The following is a 19,508-nucleotide window of genomic DNA, read 5'->3' as shown; positions in this document are numbered from 1 at the left end:
ATTCCAATCCTAGGGAAAAAAATCATGCCAGGTGCCCTTAGTTGGTCCCTGCTGAGCGGGATGAAGAAAGAATCCACTCACCAAGCCCCGTGCTAAGACCATGGCCACACAGAAGAAGCCCTAGAAGAAGAGATGACTATTTCTAATTCATATACAAATGCTGAATGCACCAGCTGTATGGAATGGTGTTACTCTCCCACAAACAAACAAGTAAAAAATAAAGATGCAACCCTTAATTTAGACCCAGAGTGCACTTTAGATCCTCAGGTACAAAGAATAGTCCATTAAAGTGTGAACACAAAACAGTAGATTGTGACTTGGACTATGACTTTACTTACCTTGTTTTCCATCACGGAAATGAAACGGTAAAAGCTAAGACGTAACTGAAGACCCATCTGCACAATGAAAACTTCCCTACATATTCCCACCCCACCATGACTCTTCTAGATGTTTTATTGCTTCATTAGGTGTATGAAGTGAGAGAATATTTTGAAATATAGTAATGTGATTTTTTTTTTTTTTTTTGCACTTGCTTATGAATGTTCCTTACCAACCCAATCCAGAAGCAATCTTTACCTTAGGGTGAAGTGGAATCATAGAAAGTGAAGAGAAAGAAAGAACTGGTGTAGAGCTTTTTGATTTTCAAAACTGGTCTTGAAAACTGTTTCAGAGACAGTAGTCTAAAAACCTGTCTTTAAATCTCTAGAGCCAGATACCTGAGAGAGAAAAGCATTTTCTAAATGGAAAAGCTCCCCTTTAAATATAAAGAAAAAAACCCCATAATTTGGACAAACTGAGCTTGGAGTTCTACTGTAAGCCATAGAGTAGAATAAATGATGCATAAGAACTATTTGACAAAGTAAAAAATGTCAGACCTTCCTTGGCTGAAGAAAGAACCTAGAGAGAAGGGGAGAGGAAAACTAGAGAAGATAGAAGCTGAGGAACTGCCCCCTTCTCCAGGATTTTGTCATGTAGAGCACATCCATTAAACATTATCTGATTATTAAGTATTCCTATTTAAAATATATTTAATTTTGTGCCTTGTAGCCTTTAATTATAAAGCATAAATATATTGATCCTAATCATCAACTAACTCACTCAACAAATAACTACTGGGACTTAATACATAATGAGCCTTAGAAATAATGCAATAAATGGGAATCACAGTCCTTAAAATTCCTCAAGGAATTTGCAGTCTATTGGAAGCAGGGGGTGAGGGTCAGAGACAAGTTAAAAGCCGATTATATTTCTTTGCTTATATGCTGCCATATTTCTGTTTATACTTTTACCACCTAGAAGTGAGATTCTAGTCTACCTTTTTCTTTACAGAAATATAGTTTATTAATGAAGTATGGCTTATTTGCATGAGCCACAGAAACTTTCTGAAATTACCGTGTACTTTTTTATGTCAGAAGCAGCCCAAGGAAATTTTGTATCCTGAAATTTCAAAAATTACTTGCCAACTGTCAAATGTGATCAAAACAAAGCAGTATGAATATCTACTACTCTATATACTTTGGGCAACCTGGCTGCAGACATTTAAATAAAATGATGGTAAAACTGGAACCATTTTAACAGAACAAAAAGAACAAAAGGGAGCTCAGAAAACCAGGGTGAAAAAGTCAGCCCAGGGAAAGAAAAATCATTGTACACACTTAAGATACCGTGGTCCCCTTGAGTGCAAGGTCAAGTTGGCCAGGGCAATGATGGACTGGACAGTGGATATACCTTTAGTTTTCTTTGAAGCAGCAGCCTAGGAACGGGGGGTCATGAAGCTTTAACTGAGGAGAAGTGTGAAGGCATAAAGGTTTGGAAAAGATTCTCTGTAATATAAATGGGGATTCCTTTGTTGTCTTCAGTAACATTTCCTTGAAATCAATAAAAGGAAAGAGGAAGAATGGGATCTTGTAGGAAGTGAGCACTCAATATATTTGTGGACTACAAAACAGGGGAAAGGTATGAGTTATTAAACCTCGAAAGAAAAGACCAAAATAAATGATGATAAAGAGCAAAGACTGGAAGAAGAGGGAAAGGGGCAAGGTGTTGGAGGAGGAGCTGAAAAAGGAAGAAAAGGAGAAAAGAAATTTGGAGGGGAAGGAATGAATAGATAATTCTAAAACAACATATTAACAGTGCTTTTCGATGAGTGGTGATATTACAAATATTTTTTCTTTATTTACTCATGCTTTTCTCTGGTTTCTATGACTTTTATAAGAGCATTTACTATTTTTTAATTAAAAATTTTTTTAATTTTGTAAGAAAGAGTACACTTAGCCCACTTATGCTTTCACTTAAACCTTTGTCTTTACAAGAGCACTAACTTAGGGTAAGGTGGTGTGGCAGGAATTTGGGAACTGCTTAATAAATAGTCCCTAACAGACATGTTCCAAATGCGTGGTCACTTACGTTGTATGATCCACCGACGGCCTGTGATTTTCCTCCCCATGATGAATACTGGTTCCATTACCAAGTCCCCACCTGAATGTGTTTGAATCCTGAATTACTTTTTCTGAGATTGGCTGGTACCATTTACACAGGCTTCCTTTTTCAAAGCTGCAAACTTCCATAGCTTGAATAGGATGGGACAGAGATAAGATGAGCTAATCACAATAAATGTATTAATAAATGGCGATTTCCATCTGCATCAGCACTTTCTTACTCTTGGGGTTTCTTTAAATTATAATCTAACTTTTAAGCCTAACTGAAATATTTAGGCAAATTGTTTACATAATCACTAGAAGAGTTTTAAAGAAATCTAGGTGTATTATATTCAAATATCTATATTAACTGAAATGTGGAAATAAATGCACATACTGAAGATTCTGCTTTCATAAAGAAGTGAGATTTTAATTCGCTCTGAAAGCAGCAATTTAAGAATTGCCACTCTCTTCTGACACAACACTTACATTGCTTATATGACCTGCAAGTTCTGATAAGTCTGTTCTTTTTTCACAGTATTATCGCAAAGCTAAATCCCAAATTCCAAATTACTTAAATTCAAAGCTATAAGATTTACAACAGCTTTTATATTGAACCTCTTCCATTGAAAGTTTTCAATATTCTTGTAATGACTGTATTCTAATATCAAACAAAATTAAAAGTCCAGTGATTTTTTAAATACATAAGTTGTGTGTGAAAACAAATGCTCTCTTTTTCTCTCCTCCTCTCTCTCTCCTTCTCTCTCTGATGTGTTCATGTGTCTGTCTGTCTTAAATCCTCTACTTCTTGAATAAAAGAAAAGATTCAGTTCAATGAGGTCTTGTGTATACAATGGAAAGCCTGGTGTGTACTCCAGGTTTTAAATGGCATAAATGGTAATGGCATAGGCCACCACTACTATATCACTTAGAAACTTGGGTTCATGATTTAACATAAAATTTGAGAAGGAAAACTCCATCAAAAAAAGTGATTTTAATCATGACATTCAGGTGTGTTATTTAATCTCTGATATTAATATTGATCATATAATTATACTTATTTTGTGAAGAGATTTAGAATTCAATAGAATCCTGTTCATCATATTATTAAAAAAGATTTTTAAAATTGTAGATTTTTTAAAAATTAGAGGACATAGAGTTTCAGGCAAGCTAAGATCTGCTGTACAACATTGTACCTACAGTCAACAATACTGTATTGTACACTTAAAAATTTATTAAGCGGGTAGATCTTATATTGTATTCTTATCACAATGAAAAAATAACAAAATATGACTGTAGATGACAAGCAGATTTATCACAATAGTTCATTTTACAAAGAGATGGTGACGGCAAGACACAATTTGTTCAGAAATAAACGGTAATAATTCATGTTTAATCAAAATAAATAAATATCCCCATGATTTTAATAATTTAATAGTAGACATTCATTCGGGACATTTACAGAACTTACCAAAACTTCCCATCCAATCATAAATGGCACTACTAAAATTTCAAAGTTGAACTAAGAAGAAAGTCAGTATTTACTAAAGATGCTCACTAGGTGTAATTAATTAGATTTTGTGTAAACTTTTACAAAGACGACTTATGTGTGATCAGAAGACGATTTTAGTGTCTTCCCATGAGGGAGTCTGAATACCACAGCATCGTCCGTTATATTATCTTACATCTGTGATGCACAGTACATCTTCCTGACCAACTTGAGTTAATTACTGTCCCATCTTATTCACAGAGTGAATTAGCTTTGATTTTATGAGGTTTTCTGGTCTGGATTAGTTTATTGTGTATTTGTATTTTTTAAGTTTTAGAATTCCTTGACGAGGCTGACATGAGACAAATTAGAATTTCACTATACGCTGTATTATCTGTATGTTCTAAACTGTCAGTATTATCAAGACACTTGAGCAATTTTATGGTAAATTCACATACAACTTAATAAAGAGCAAGGAAGGGGAAAAAAAATCACAAGTGTTTATTCCTTCTGATCCTGTGTTTTGCCCATTCAGACACAGATTGATTTTTCTCCTCTCAGTTTGTATCTTTGACTGAGAAGTTCACTTCTAAATTAAATAATTTGCCTTGATCCATTTAGGAGAAGCCATAGATTGGCAAGTGTCAATAAATGAAAACCATCTTTCAACAGTACCTAGCCGTTGAAGTGTCCACATGTATTAGGATTGGTTTTCTTATTAACTCTGCACATTTGACATAGTATTCATTTTATGTGTGCATTTTGACAATGGCAAAATTTGAGCAGATTCATCTAATTTGAGGGTATTATGCTTCTTCCCTAAACATTTCTATTTAGTGATTGTGACAAACAGAGACAAAAAGGGGGATGAATAAAAATGATAAATGATAGCTCTGGAATCAAGCTAAGTCCATGAAAACAAGTATTTTGAATTTAAATATTAATTTAAAGACACCTCTTGTTGGACATGATACAAGAATGTATGCTGATTTTTCTATCATTTTCTATACAAATAGTCTTTATGTTAAGAAACTGCTTTAAGCCAGGTTGAAATTTTCTAACTAGGACATTATGCCACGCTACTTGAGATAACACTAGTATTTTCTTATCAGTTTTATGGCTATATTTAATGCAAAATTTAGGAATTCACGTACCGCAGGATGATTCATCTGATTTGTCAGGGCAGTCATATCTAAAATCACATTTCTGGATATTTTCAACACATTGACCATCAGACCTGCAAACAAATTCATTGTCGGTACAGTTGTGTGGAGGTAAGGTTACTGGAACTGAAGTTTCTGGTGGAGTTGGAAGGTCTACTGGCAAATTACCTTGAAATAATAGACAAGTATCATTTTGCAGATTTTTCCATTTCTTTAAAGATTTCACACAATAAACTTTATTAAGTATGCTTCACACAACATTATAAAGAATATTTGATAGTATTTGCTAATCTGCTGAACTTCTTTATGTAAGCATATAAGTTGGAGTTCATGGCTTTAGTTATGGCAAATAACTTTAGATATCTTTGATTATAAAAATAAGTGAAGGTGCAGATGGAAATTATTGAAAAGCTCTTCAGAGCTCACTGAACAAATGGGAGGCTCAAGAACAGGGCTTGGAAGATCAGCAGGAACCAAGTGAATCCCGGGTGCTGGCGTAGGAACCAGAGTCAAGGTCACGTTAAACCTCCTCGTCCACTAGGTGAACAAACTTTGTTCTTCCACTGCTACAATGAACTTAACATCTCCTCTTTGTTTCACATATCCCCACATAGTTGGGATTCAAGGTTGCAAGATAGACCCAAACCAAAATTATTCACCCAGAAATATTTAAATAAGCTATAATTTCTGATATTACAGAGTTTAGAAGAAATTTATAGAAGTTGATTAATTTAGACAGTAAGCTATCCAATAAGCACTTATTAATAACATCTCTGTGTCATATACATGGTAGATGTAGTGGATTTAAAGCCAAACATGCTGTCACTGCCATAAAAGAGTTTACAGACTAGTGGATAAGGCAGTCAGGAAATTCTTTCATTACAGTCTCATGGGATAAGTTTAGGACAGAGATTTTAACATGATGGAGGCAAGAATGACACCTATCCCTTAACTCCTGTATTCACATCCACAGACCATGGTATATGGTGGGTACACTATCATTGTGAAGTGAGTGAATAGATATACAGATGGATGGAAGGATGAAGGAGAGATGGAAGGATGAAGGAGGGATGGAAGGATGGGAGGAGGGACGGAAGGAAGGATGGATGGATAACAGAGTGAATGAATGAATAGATGAACAAAGGTTAAGATTGTACAGTATATTAAGAGAACACAGGAAAAGTCTGTATCAGATGGGGAAGACTTCCTGGCATGGTGATGTTTAAACTAAGTTTTTAGTTTTGGGTTTTTTTTAATTTTTATTTTATATTGGAGTATAGTTGATTAACAATGTTGTATTAGTTTTAGGTGTAAAGCAAAGCGATGCAGTTATACATATACACTTTTTAGTTTTAAAGGATGATTTGTTGCTGGGTAGATAAAGAAGGGTACAAGGTCTTTTGAGGCAAGGAGAAAAGACTCATGTGAAGACAGAGGAATATATTTTCCTGTTGTTTTCTGGAATACTGTGAAAGCTTGACAAGAAGACTATCTTGGGATATGGTAAGAATGCATCTGATGGAGTCATTAGATACAGGACTAGAGAGGAGAGGGTTATCGGGTCACAGCTAAGTGGGACCAACTAGGATTTTGAAGTAAATATAAAAAGCTGTGGAGAAACACCAAGATATAAAATTTCCACTTCAAGAACTACTTATCAGGCATTAGCGTGGAGAATGATTTGCCGGTGGCTCTGACATGGGGAAGAGAGAACAGCTGAGCTTTTACTTTAATTCCAGGCAACTAATAAACCAAAGCAGAGATGTTTTGCAGGGGACAGCAAAGACCTGAGCAATATTACACATCCAGTGTCTAGAGGACTGGGGATTTGGGTGCTTTGGGGAATTTGAGGAGAGTCCAATAAAGAGTACTTTATTTCTTAGCTCAGGTTTTGAAGCAATTAAGAACTAAGACTGAAGTGTAGGGCAGCTAGTAGATCAAAATATCAACCTTTTTACGGATGAAGTTGCTACTGGAAAAAAATAGCCTATATCTGTAGGCAGGTAATCTTTCAGAGTGTGCAACTCAGACATAAACAAACTAAGTTATAACCTGTGCTGGAAACTTCTATACAGAAGCTGACCACTGTGAACTACAGCAAGGAGGAGCTGAGATCTCATGCCTCCTTCAGCTAACTGTCTCCAGAAAAAGAGGGAACTAAGAGACCAGGTATGCATGCGCAGGCTCTCCTTGCAAACTCAACAATCCATTGTTGCTTTTCCACAGTTCACATTAGCGTTCACTGTTGGTGTTTTACATTCTGCGGATTTTAATAAATGTATAATGACAAGCTTCCCCCATTAGTGTGTCATACAGAATAGTTTCACTACACTAAAAAACCTCTATGCTCTATGCTCACTGTCTTGATTAGTGTAGCTTTATAGTAAGTCTTGAAGTTGGGTAGTGTCAGTCCTCCAACTTTGTTCTCCTTCAATATTGTGTTGGATCTTCTGGGTCTTTTGCCTCTCAATGTACACTTCAGAATTAGTTTTTCTATATTCACAAAATAATTTGCTGGGATTTTAATTGAGATTACATTAACACTATAGATCAAGTTAGGAAGAATTAACATCCTGAATATAGTGAGTCTTCATGCATGTTTTTGTATCCTTATCTCAAACATACATGTTCCATTTCAAATATATACTATTTTGTGTCTTAGAAAATTTTACATAAATAATATTCATATTTCTTTTGAATTTGCAATCTTGACTCAAAACATATTTTTCAGATTTATCTCTATTGTTGCATACAGAATCAATTCATTCATTTAACTGGTTAGGGTATTCAATTAAATGAATACCTGGAGTCAAATATTTATTGTATGAATAGTCTGTAGCTGGTATATCTCTTCTCAAGCAGGACAGTAAGAATATCTATAAAGTGTGCTACAATGGATGTCTTTGTACATTTCTCTTTGCAAACATATGCCAGAGTATTTCCAAGGCAAGGTACCTTGAAATGAAATTTCAAAGTTACAGGGTATGTAATCAGTCAACTTAAGTAGTTGTTTTCAGAGGTGGTTTACCCATTTCCACCCAGAAATGTGTGCATTTCTCAAATTCCAGCCAACAGTTGGCATCATTAGATTTTTTTTAATGTTTGCCAGGGTAACAGGTCTGAAATAATAATTCCTTGATATTCTAACTTGTATTTCCCTAATTATTGAGACTTTTTTTAGGGGCCACACAGTATCTTACTCTCGTTTTTGACTAACTATTCACATACCCTGCTATTTTTCTCTACTGAATCCATTGTCTTTTTCCTATTAATTTACAGGTTTAAATTAATCCCATATTCTCCATACTAATCCTCAATCATTTGTCTAAGTGACAAATATGCTCTCCTAATCGAGTCTTTCCATTTTCTATGGTGTCTTTCAGAATAAAAAAACTCTAATTTTAATATATCAATCATTTCCTTTATGGTTTGTGCTTTAAAATTTCACCAAAAAATAATCTTCCCTATTCTAATATCATAAATATGTTTTCTATAATTTCCATAAAATTTTGATAGTTTTTCATATTTAGATCTTTCCTCCATCTGGGCTCTACTGTTATCTATTATCTGTGATGAGAATCTAAATACAATTTTTTTTCACATGAATGGCCACTTTTTGATCTATTAATCTATTGGAGCAACTCAAACTTCTCTCACTTATCATTTTATATTTTATTATGAAATATATTATATATATATAAGAACGAACATAAAATATATGCCTGGTTTAAAGAAGAAGAATAGCCATATATTTACCTTTCAGTTTATGGAAATGAAATTCACAAACAGTTTTGAACTCTCCAGTGTTTCCCTGCTGACTCCATCCCCTCATTGGCATCTCCCCTGGTTCACAGTACACTGAAATTTGTGTTTTTTATTTCTTTGCTTTCATTTGTGTTTACATTTTCTTCATTTGCATATATACCAAATAACGTCTTACAGTGCTTACTTATTAGCTTATGTGACTAAATAACTTATTGTGAAATTCTTAGAATAGTGACCATATACATGGAACACCATGTAGGTCCTTTTTAAATAAATAAAATGTTGTTTAGATTCAAACTTTAGATGAATGGACTCCATTCTCTATATAATCTGCAACTTGATTTTTTTCTGAACATTGTACATTCATCCATCCAAACTAATGTGTGTTCTTGCAGTTTAGCTGCGTTGACTGCTGTATAATGTTTCACTATATGAATATGTAACATACGTTATATAGCTATTCTACCATCAGTGGTTTTTGAGTTGACTCTGAGGTTTTGCTTCTTTGTACATTTCTCCTGAGGTACCAACGTGTGGAATCGCTTGGTCACAAAGGATGCACATCTAACTTTACTAGATAATGCCAAACTGCTTTCAAAAGTAGTTGCATCAATTTCTATACTTCTCAGTAGTGTATAAACATTCTGGTCATACCACATGCTCATCATCCACTGGTATATCTAGAATTACCCACACGTTTGCCATTTTCTTTGCTGTCTCTTCCCTTTTGCATCTCAGCCCTTGTTGAGCTCATTCTGTCTCCTTTAAATGTTCACATTTACATAGTTCATTTGGTAGGAGTCTGGTGCAGTGAAATCATTTTTTGTTTGTTTTTGGATGTCATGCTCTGAGTGCCTATTTTCACCCTCATTCCTGAAAGAATTTTGCTTTGCTCTAGACTAACAGTTATTTTTTCTCAGAACTTTGAAAATAATTTCAACTGTCTTCCTACTTCCATTCTTGCTATTGTGAAGTCATCTATTAATCTGATTGCAGTTCTTTTGTAACTGTATTTTAATCTCTGGCTATTTTTACCATAATCTTCTCTTTCATTAATTTTTTTCTAATTCATTTCCATAAGCCTAGACCTGGATTTATTCTAATATTTTGCATGAGGTTCAATAGGCTTCTTAAATCTTATGTTAATTCTTAGCCATTATATCTTTGAAAATTGCTTCTCCTCCATTTTCTTTATTCTCTCTCTGGAACTCCATTAGCTTTTATGATCTATCCTTCAAGTAAATGTATCCCTTCCATTCTCCTTTTCTATCTCTCTCTGCTGCTCCCTGAAATTCCCTCACAGTTATTCTCCAGAAGACTAATCACAGCATTGATTCAGCTATTTAATTCATCTGCTGGGATTTTTATTTCATTGATTTTATTTCTCACTTCACGATGGCCAATTTGATACTTCTTTCAAAATTTTCTGGGTTTTTTTTTTTTTTTTTTTGGACAACATCATGCTATTTTCTTATGGCTTAAGAGTCCTTTAATATTTTAAATTATTTATTAGTTTTCTATTTGTTGCACAACAAATTTCCACAAACCTTAGAATTTTAAACTAATAAACACTTATTATCTCACACAACTTCTGTAAGTCTGAAACGCAGAAGAGGCTTAGCTTGGTGGGTTCTAATTCAGGGTCTCATAAGATTACTGTCAAGATGTCAGCCAAGGCTGCAGTCATCTGAAGGCTTGACCGGGGATGGAAGACCTGCTTTCCAAGGGGGCTCATGCCTGGGAATTTAGGCTACTGTTGGCAGGAGGTCTCAGTTCCTGGGCTTTCTCCATAGGGCTGCTTGTGTATCCTTCAGACATGGTGTCTGACTTCCCCCAGAGTGAGTGATCCAAAGGAAGACAGCAGAAGCCTAGCTTTGGAAATCACACCCAGTCATTGCCACGTGGGTCATTAGTTACACAGGTCAGTCTTACTCAATATGGGAGGGGCCTGGTCCACAGATCATGAATACCAAGAGGTGGGGATTATTGGGGGCTATTTTGGAGGTTGGCAACCATAATTTTTTGTGCTTGATTTTTATGTGAGAATCCTTTATCATTTAGTTTGCAGAAGAGTCCTTCTAGATTAACTTTGAGTTGTTCCTTTTGGAACCCCACTGGTACCTCCACCCAGGAATGATATACCCCTTTTGGCCCTCCTCTCCCTTTCCCTGCCTCTCATCCATCCTATATTCTCTTTACTCCTTAACTCTGGCAATCACATTATGCTTTCTGTTCTATTTTTCCATTTTCTATTTCTCTCATGTGGGCATTTCTTTTTTTTAACCTCAGCTTAACATTTAAAAAAATGCATGTTATATTTGATATTTCTAGGTATATGTAGTGTTAGTTTTCAGATCATCTGGTCTGCCACATTATTAAAATCAGTAGTCTTAACTGCATCTTTAGGCCTGGTTTCAATTTATACTAGGAAACAGTCCCTCACTTAAGAAGAAATCATAGACATGCGTGGCTATCTTAGAAAAAGGAGGTAGATGAGTCCATACTCAGGAAAAAGAGAGACAACTCATTTTCTATCTCAGAAATGATCCAGGTAAAATGACCTGGATCCCAGGTAGGTAAAAATATCACTACTCTAAAAAAGAAATAGGAAAATCTTAAAATTCTTTGTCCTTTCCTCATTACTCTTTGTTATTCTACCAGAATTAGTGAATCTTAAAAGATAAGTGTAATATGTTTGTATTTGAGAGCACCAAAAGAATTATTGGAAGAAAGTGTTTCTTACTCCAAAGTCCAATTCTGGAAATGGTGGTATAACTGGAAAGATGGAGTTGCCACTGATTCCTTGGGATCTGCCATGTAGAAGTAAAACAGAGCCCAGACACATGGTTAGACCAAGACATCATTTGGAGCCTGAGGCATGGCAAGGACTGCAAGCCTCCTGACACATCTCTGACCCTCACAGATGGTTTATACTTTCATGTAAGGAACACGAAGTCAGTTTGTTTTACTTTGCTATGACTCAGAGCAGTATTTCTTATTAAAGAATCATGCTCTTAACTCAGGTGATACAAGAAATGACTTCATACAGTATATGGATAGACTTCACATTTTTAAAATATATAAATTGTGAACAACCTTAATAGTAAAACATACCTAGAAAAATAAGCCCATCTTAGTCAGTCTGGGCTGCTATAATAGAATCCCACAGACTGGGGGGCTTAGACAACAATTTATTTCTCACAGTTCTAGAGGCTGAAAGTCCAATATCAGGGTACCAATGTGGCTGGGTTCTGAGGGCTCTCTTCCAGGTTATGTCCTTACATGGCCTTCCTTGGTACATGCATGCAGAGAGAGAGAGATCTCATATCTTTTCCTCTTCTTATAAAAGCACTAATCCCATCATGAGGGCATCAACTTCATCAACCCAAATTACCTTCCAAAAGCCCCACCTCCAAATACCATCACATTGGGGGTTAAGGTTTCAACATATGAATATTGGAACATTCACTCCATAGCAAAACTTGTGATTTTTTTTAAACCTATGATTGTTTAGAAGTGCTGAAGTTGGTAGCAATGGTAGAGTTAATACTCTTAAAATAAAAAACACTAAAAGCTTTGCAGATGAGACAAAATTGAAAGGTGAAATGCAAATAACTGAACACCAAGAAGCAGAGATTAGTCTGGTTTGATCTGATTTTCTTCCACATCCCTAAGCCAAAGGGAAACCAACTCACCTGCACAGCTGTCACCCTAGATGACTCAGGGTCCAGATGGACTCAGTGTTCTAATTCCTTGCTCTGTGAATTCCTTGTAACAAATATGATATACTTCATGCTACCCTAATATAATCTTTCTGGTAAAAATAGATTTTCCAACTTGTTTTATACTAGACTTCCCTCCCTACAGCTATTCCCACACTGGTAATTAAACAAATAAAACTGATATTTTAACATCCTGAGCCCTTGATATATTATTGCCAGCTTTAGACATATCACAACTGTGTGAATTATTTGACTAATATGCATGGTTGTTCTTTATCTCCAAGGAACAATGCACATGTTTTTCTTGTGACTTCTGATGTTAAGAAATACATTTAATTTAAAAATCTAAAAGTCTACTTGAGGTTTAAACATAATCAATCTTCAGAAAAAAAATTTGAAATATCTACAGCACCAGGAGAAAAGCGTTTCCTATTTTTCCTATTGCACTTAACATAATAACCTGGAGTTATAACCACAAGCTGAAATGACTATATTTAGCATAATCGTACTAAAGTGTCTGTGCTAGGTCTACTTCCTAGGATAGTAGGTTTTACTGAAACATAGCTACTCTTTGGATATGATTTATTAACAATTGTAGCACAGCTCTTTGCCTCATATTATGCATTGTCTCTTTTTTTTTCTTTATCCAGTAGCAAATCAGCTCTTTTTGAAATATTTTTGCTCTACCACATGGATTCAATAAAATTTTCCAGGTAGCACAATATATTTTCCATTTTTAAAGACATTCTACCATCTTTCAAAGATAGTTATTTGTCGAATTTTATAAACCAAATAAATTCAGTTATTTGTCGAATTTTATTTTCTAGAAATTTATTGGGTTGGCCAAAAAGTTCGTTTGGGTTTTTCATAAGATCTTAAAAATAAAATACTAAGTTGCATGGCCCATAGGCTTTGGGCAAAATTTTTCCCTAGGTATATGCTAAATCACTTTACGACACTACACCAAAGACACTAAAACAAGAATATTTTAGATTACAATCACTGAGTCTCACATTTCTTCATTTTTGCCTTGAAGTCTTTTACTGAACTGCAAATATTTCCCACATTTCTAAAACTTTCTTCAGAGTCTGTATTTCCTTTTGAAAAATACGGATAAAAGAGGACCTCAAAGCAAAATGCTTTCATTTAATTTACTATCCTGAAAAAAATGTAATGGATACACCAAACAGCTTAGTATTAGAAGGTAAAAAGCTGCAGGTGATATCTGAAAAATGAACACAAAAGAACTCACATTTTGCCACTGAAACAAACATTACTCTTTGCAGAAGGAAGGGAGACTTGATCAAGCACAAATAAAGCTGGTGAGATATTGAGGTGAAGGAGGAGGGATGTCAAAAAGTCAATCAACTCAGCCAGTTTAGCAATAACAACAACAAAAACCATTCGGTGGGTAGGGGAGGAACATCATAAAAAATTGTTAAGCGTTCTCTAAAGAGTTACCATACTTTCTCAATTTTAAGGTATCATCAGTTGCAAGATATGCCACTGACTTAGTAAAAACTTTCCTGGGAAAAGCAAAACACTAATACCTTAGATAGTGATACTCATTCTAATAATTAGTAGTTCTAGTAACTAATAAACCTAATACACATGCTGAATTCTGAAATTTTAACTTCGATGAAAAGCACGTAGGTATTTTTTTTCAGCTTGCAAACAGTGTGTTGTGATGCTATGTCGTCACAGATTTAGTTTTCCAAATAACCCAGCTATCTCACCAATAATCTTGGACACAAGAAAGAAAACTCCTGTTGCATGTGTTCTGCTAAAAGAAACACACTCCTTGCTTTTCTGATGGAAGATGGAAGGAATAATGCAAAACAGATACTTCCTTTGGGATAATATTTTAAAATCTGAATGTCTGGCAACAATTCTTCCTAAATAATCTACTCTGAAGGTCTAATTCAAGGTGAAGGGAAAGCTATTTAACTTTGCCATTATTCCGCATCATTATCTACTCTGGGAACAGACAACATCTTCACACACTGATGCAAAGAATCATAGGATTCTATTGCATGGTTAAGACTGTCTACTTTCCCTAGAAATGTAATTAATCTTGCATAAACAGCCGTTTCTCTATTTTCCTCCTGAATTAGATTTAAGATGATAATTTATATCATCAAAGTATTGAAACAAAGGAGATACGATCCATAATTGAGAATGGATTTGAAAATTGTTAGAAACAACTAGAAGTTAGAAAATGAGAGACACTTGACCTAGAGGAGCAAGTAATGATGGTCTAGGACAAAGTGAAAAGTAACTAAGTTTATGGCATAAAAACTATTGAGGAAAATTAATAGAAGTTTACAGTTAAGAAGCTCAGTCATTCGAGTCAACACTGTTTTGAACCAAGGTCATGGCAGAGGTAATGGAAAAAGCAGAACAGATGTGAGAAATATTTTGGAGTTTAAAGGGAAACTTAAAAGTTTAAGGGGAAAGCCAGAGACGACTATGGTATTTCAATCCTGGGCTGCTCGAGGATACTGAGGTCATCAAAAGGAACAAGGGAGACATAGAGGAAAGAGAAGCTGATTTTGAGGAAATAGGTAAAAATGAAATAATCTACTCCTTTTTATTCACTTTTAGTATAAAATAAAATTACAGGTTACAAATCTGCTCTTTGGACATGAGGTCAATAGTTTGTGTTTTTTTAGTTTTTTATTTGTTTTGTTTTGTTAATCAAGGAGGAAACATGCTGTAGATAATGTTCATATTGAAAGCAAATCAATGTCTGTAAGTGAACCTACACGGACTGATCCCACCTCAGCTAACATGATGTCATGACAAAACACTGACTGATAATGAAGAGCAATATTTCTATTAAAAACCTAATTTTTATTTTTGTTTTCATCTTATGGTAAGATCACATCAGCTTCCTTTATGAAACCTATGGCTTCAGCAGGCTTTGTGGTTTCTGCCCAAAGTTTCTTTTGCTATGAAGCCAACATGAAAACCACGCAGTTGAGTCTTTAAAATTCCATATTTTTCTTCCAAAACTTAAAGCAGAAAATTGGGACTAATGGTGTGTAACTGATACTTCACATCTCTGCCCTTGTTTCTGGCAGCTCTTTTCCCTCTACCTTGGAAACATCAGCCACAGAATGCATGTAGCAGGATAATTAAAGCAGCAACAGTAGCAACCATGACTTGTGTTCCCTTTCTGTATTCCTTTTTGTTCCCCTCTGCCACTGGGGTCACAGCCATTCTCCCTAAGCAAAAAGTGGGAGGCGATTTAGCCCTGAAATCAGACCCCTTAGGTGAAAAATCTCATTCCTACCCTCAATTGTGCATTCTTACCCAGGTCATCGGTGCTCTTTAAGTTTAGTTTTTCACACCCATAAAATGGAAATTGCTTTCTCTTCCTTGGGCGGTTAATGTATTTGATGAACAATATCATAATAGTGATAAACATTATGAGCCAAAGAAGCAGACACTGTACTCTGCCACTTTATAGCTAGATAGCCTTGGGCTGGTTATCTCCTTCCCAGTTTGCTCCATAAAATTGGGATAACAAAGGCATCCATCCTATTCAACATTCAAGATCTCTTCACCTGTCATGGACCAGGCACTATTTTATACTCTTAAAAGAAAATAGGATTATATGAGATGATACACAGAGTGATAGATGGTATTAATGTAACCATTTATCGGCTCCCTCCCTTGTAAGGACTTTCTGTATTCTCTGTCCCTGCCAAGCTCCTTGTCTGTGGCAAATACTTCCCTGCGCCATTGTTGGGCTTGATCACTTGACTTGCTCTGACCAATGGAAGTGAATACACATGATGTCCTAATAAAAGCTTTAAGTATGCTTTCTTTTTCCAACCCTCTGACTTAAAAACAGAATGTGTCAGACAGGGACTTGGTCCATCAGCCTGGGTCGCATATAGACAGGACCCACAGAACAGAGATACATAGATTGAAACTACATAGAATTATACAGAGCTATGAACAAGAATTACATGTGTTTGCCGTTATTATTCTCGCCAAACCACAAACTTAAGAGTAAGAAATAAATGCTTGTGGCTGTAAGCCACTGAGATTTGGCTGTCAACAGAAGCTGACATATAACATAGTGTCTTACATATAGAAGTAATTAACATTTTAACAATAATAATAATAAACTAAAATATATAAACACTTAAAAAGATATAAACATCTCTCCACCTATCCAATAGATGTTTATTGAGTATTACTATGTGTCAGATACTGTTTATGCTACTGAAGGTATGGCAGTGATCAGATAAAATCCCTGCTCTCATGCCACTAACATTATTACGGCGGAAATAAAATTTGACTATAAGGGGATACATGTTGTGGAGAAAACACAGGGGAAGGAGACAGAAAATGTCAGGTAAGGAGATAAGAAGAGGTGTGTGTGTGTGTGTGTGTGTGTGTGTGTGTGTGTGTGTGTGTATGTGAGAGAGAGAGAGAGACACAGATTGAGAGAAGGTTTCACTAGAGAAATTTTCCAGCAGAGATCAGAAAGAAGTAAGGGGGTGAAGGGGATATCTGGGGGAAGTACATTCCAGGAAGAGAAAACAGCAGGTATAAAAGCCCTGAGGCATGAATGGGTTGGAGTGCTCAAGGACCAGCCAAGAGGTCTTGTAGTTGAGAGACATCAATTAGAGGCACATTAGTAGAAGGTAAAGTCAGAGCCATATGAGAGGGCCGGTCATTTATTCCCTGCAAGTTATTGGAAGAAGTTTGGCTTTTGTTCTGAATGAGATGGGATGTCATAGGAAGACTCATGATAGGGTAACATGAGCTTATGTAAGTTTGAAAAGGATCATTCTGGTTGTTGTTTTGAGAAGAGATTATGTGGTTCAAGGGTAGAAGCAGATAGATCATTTACAAAGCAACCACAGTAATCTGTATACAGACGACAGTGGCTTGGACGAAGGGGAGAGTATCGAGAGCAATGAGAAGCAGTAGACTCCGGATATATGTGAAGGTAGTGGCTGATCAGATTTGTTGATGAAGAAGAAGCAACTGGAGATAAACTATCATTTACTGAGACAGGGAGGCGTGCAAGAATGGTCAGATTGAGGGAGCAATGGGTCATCAAGAATTTACTTTTAGACACTGAGGGATAAAGGTAAACTTGTTGAATTCTGATTTCCTTCTGCTGGCTTTCCAGAGAGGGGTTTGGCTTTCTGCAGAGTTTCACAGAAACCACTGCACAGAGAATGGTAATTAATCCTGCCAGAATGATGAGGTGGAGAATCAGAGGTGTGACATTAGCTACAGCAGAAAGAACTGGAATCCAGCCCTCTGATTATGTCTGGGGAGAGGCTGGTACTCCTCTGACCAATAATGCTACACTGTGATGGACCAGGGCTGCAGGTTAAGTTTTCAGCACATGAAAGTGCTCTCCACATGGATTACTGTGATTGATTTTTAAATTATCCAGCCTCTGATCACTCTAGGAAGGAGACTGTGCTTTCCCTTGTCATGCAATTAAAGAGTCTACAACCTCAGTCCCAGGAGTTTGAATTTCAGCCCTTTTAGGTCACTATGCACTGCCTAGAATGAGTTTCCCCTGGGGTGTGTTTGTTTTAGGTTATTTTCCCTAGTTATCTTTGAGATGAAGAGTACATCTAAGTTTGGATGTTGAGTAGGTGGTTAGTATCTAAGTCAGGAGTTCAGGGGAAAGGTTGAGGATGGAGATATAAATCTGGAAGACATGTATTAGATTTTTAATGGAAAGAAGTCTATAACTTGGAAAGCAAATGGCTGGCAACAATCCTCAGGAATATTTAAAGTGCAGCCCGAGAGTAAAACATCACTGAAGGTACCTGAGAGGTTATTAAAGTCTCCAAAACAATGTGATTATAAGGTAACCAATTCTGTTCTTATAACCCCCCAAATATGATGGAATTACAGTTTAACTTCAGACACAATTTCCTAATATTTTGCATATGATAAGACACAAACACAACTGATTCAAACCTCTTTACTATGTTTGCAAAGATTTTAGACTAATTACTAGAAAAGATTCACAACCTTTTCCAGGGTTAATATATTAGTAGGATAGAGTAGAACTGAGAGTATTTTTGAATATTTCTGGAAATGAAATATTGATTTCCTTGGCAGTTTTTCCAAGTAAACAGGTTTGAAAAAACTCATATACTAAAATATCCTTCCTTACCAGGGTAGAAGGTGCAGTCCATAAATGACAAATCATCAATTGCGATATCTCCAGTGAAGCCATCTCCCACTGAAGCTTCCACTGAAATCTAAGAACAATATAAGAAATTTGTTAATACTGTGAAGGAAAATAATTTCTGGAAACTCATGGTTGAAAAGGAATTCAGAATTTAGCTAAAGAAAACCTTCTTCTGAACCATTAAAAACATACTTTGCAGAAGTCTCCGTAAGTAGGTATCTTGTCTCTACCTGAATACTTCCAGTAATAGGAAGCTCCACACCTTACTGGGCCCATTAAATCCATGAAGCCCATTCTGCTTCTGGTGAGTACTGATTTTTTGAAATTTCAGTATATCAGATTGATATCTACTTCCTTATAACTTTCAACCATTAATTCTAGACTGGTCCTGCTTTCTTCTGAGCCTTTAAGTATCTGAAGGCAAATTACTGAACCTTTTCCCACCGTTGCCCCAATAGTTCAGCTGTTTCCAAGGTTAAACCTCTTCATCCTTCAAGAAACCAACTTTGTTGCCAGAGGTACTCTGGCAACAATCCTCAGGATTTAAAATTTTTCTCCCATCGACCTTATTCTGTAACATTTTATGGAACTGGCGAATTGCTATTAGATCTCCTTCAGAACCTCATTAATCACAGTGAACTCAGGTGACATCGGTGTTGTTACAGGAGCTGCAGTTCCACTGAAACTCCAGTAAAATGTGAAATACTGACAAACCACTATAGTATATGGCAGATTGTGATTAGGGCTGAGATTTACTGTAATAGAATT

General features: G+C 35.8%; 1 protein-coding gene across 1 annotated transcript in view; it reads right to left on the bottom strand.

The window, feature by feature from the left end:
• The window catches only part of MALRD1 (MAM and LDL receptor class A domain containing 1), a 621,227-nt gene that overhangs the window by 402,355 nt on the left and 199,364 nt on the right, over window positions 1–19,508 (bottom strand). Inside the window, exons 20-22 of the mRNA XM_082449909.1 lie at window positions 18,723–18,810; window positions 5,061–5,237; window positions 2,407–2,569 (exon numbers count right to left, since the gene is read on the bottom strand). Coding sequence (XP_082306035.1) covers window positions 2,407–2,569; window positions 5,061–5,237; window positions 18,723–18,810 — 428 coding nt within the window. The remainder of the gene's footprint in view (window positions 1–2,406; window positions 2,570–5,060; window positions 5,238–18,722; window positions 18,811–19,508) is intronic.

The sequence above is a fragment of the Balaenoptera physalus genome, assembly GCF_965194825.1.
Source record: "Balaenoptera physalus genome assembly, chromosome: 2".
NCBI classification, from domain to species: domain Eukaryota; kingdom Metazoa; phylum Chordata; class Mammalia; order Artiodactyla; family Balaenopteridae; genus Balaenoptera; species Balaenoptera physalus.
This window is presented reverse-complemented; position numbering and strand designations above follow the sequence as displayed.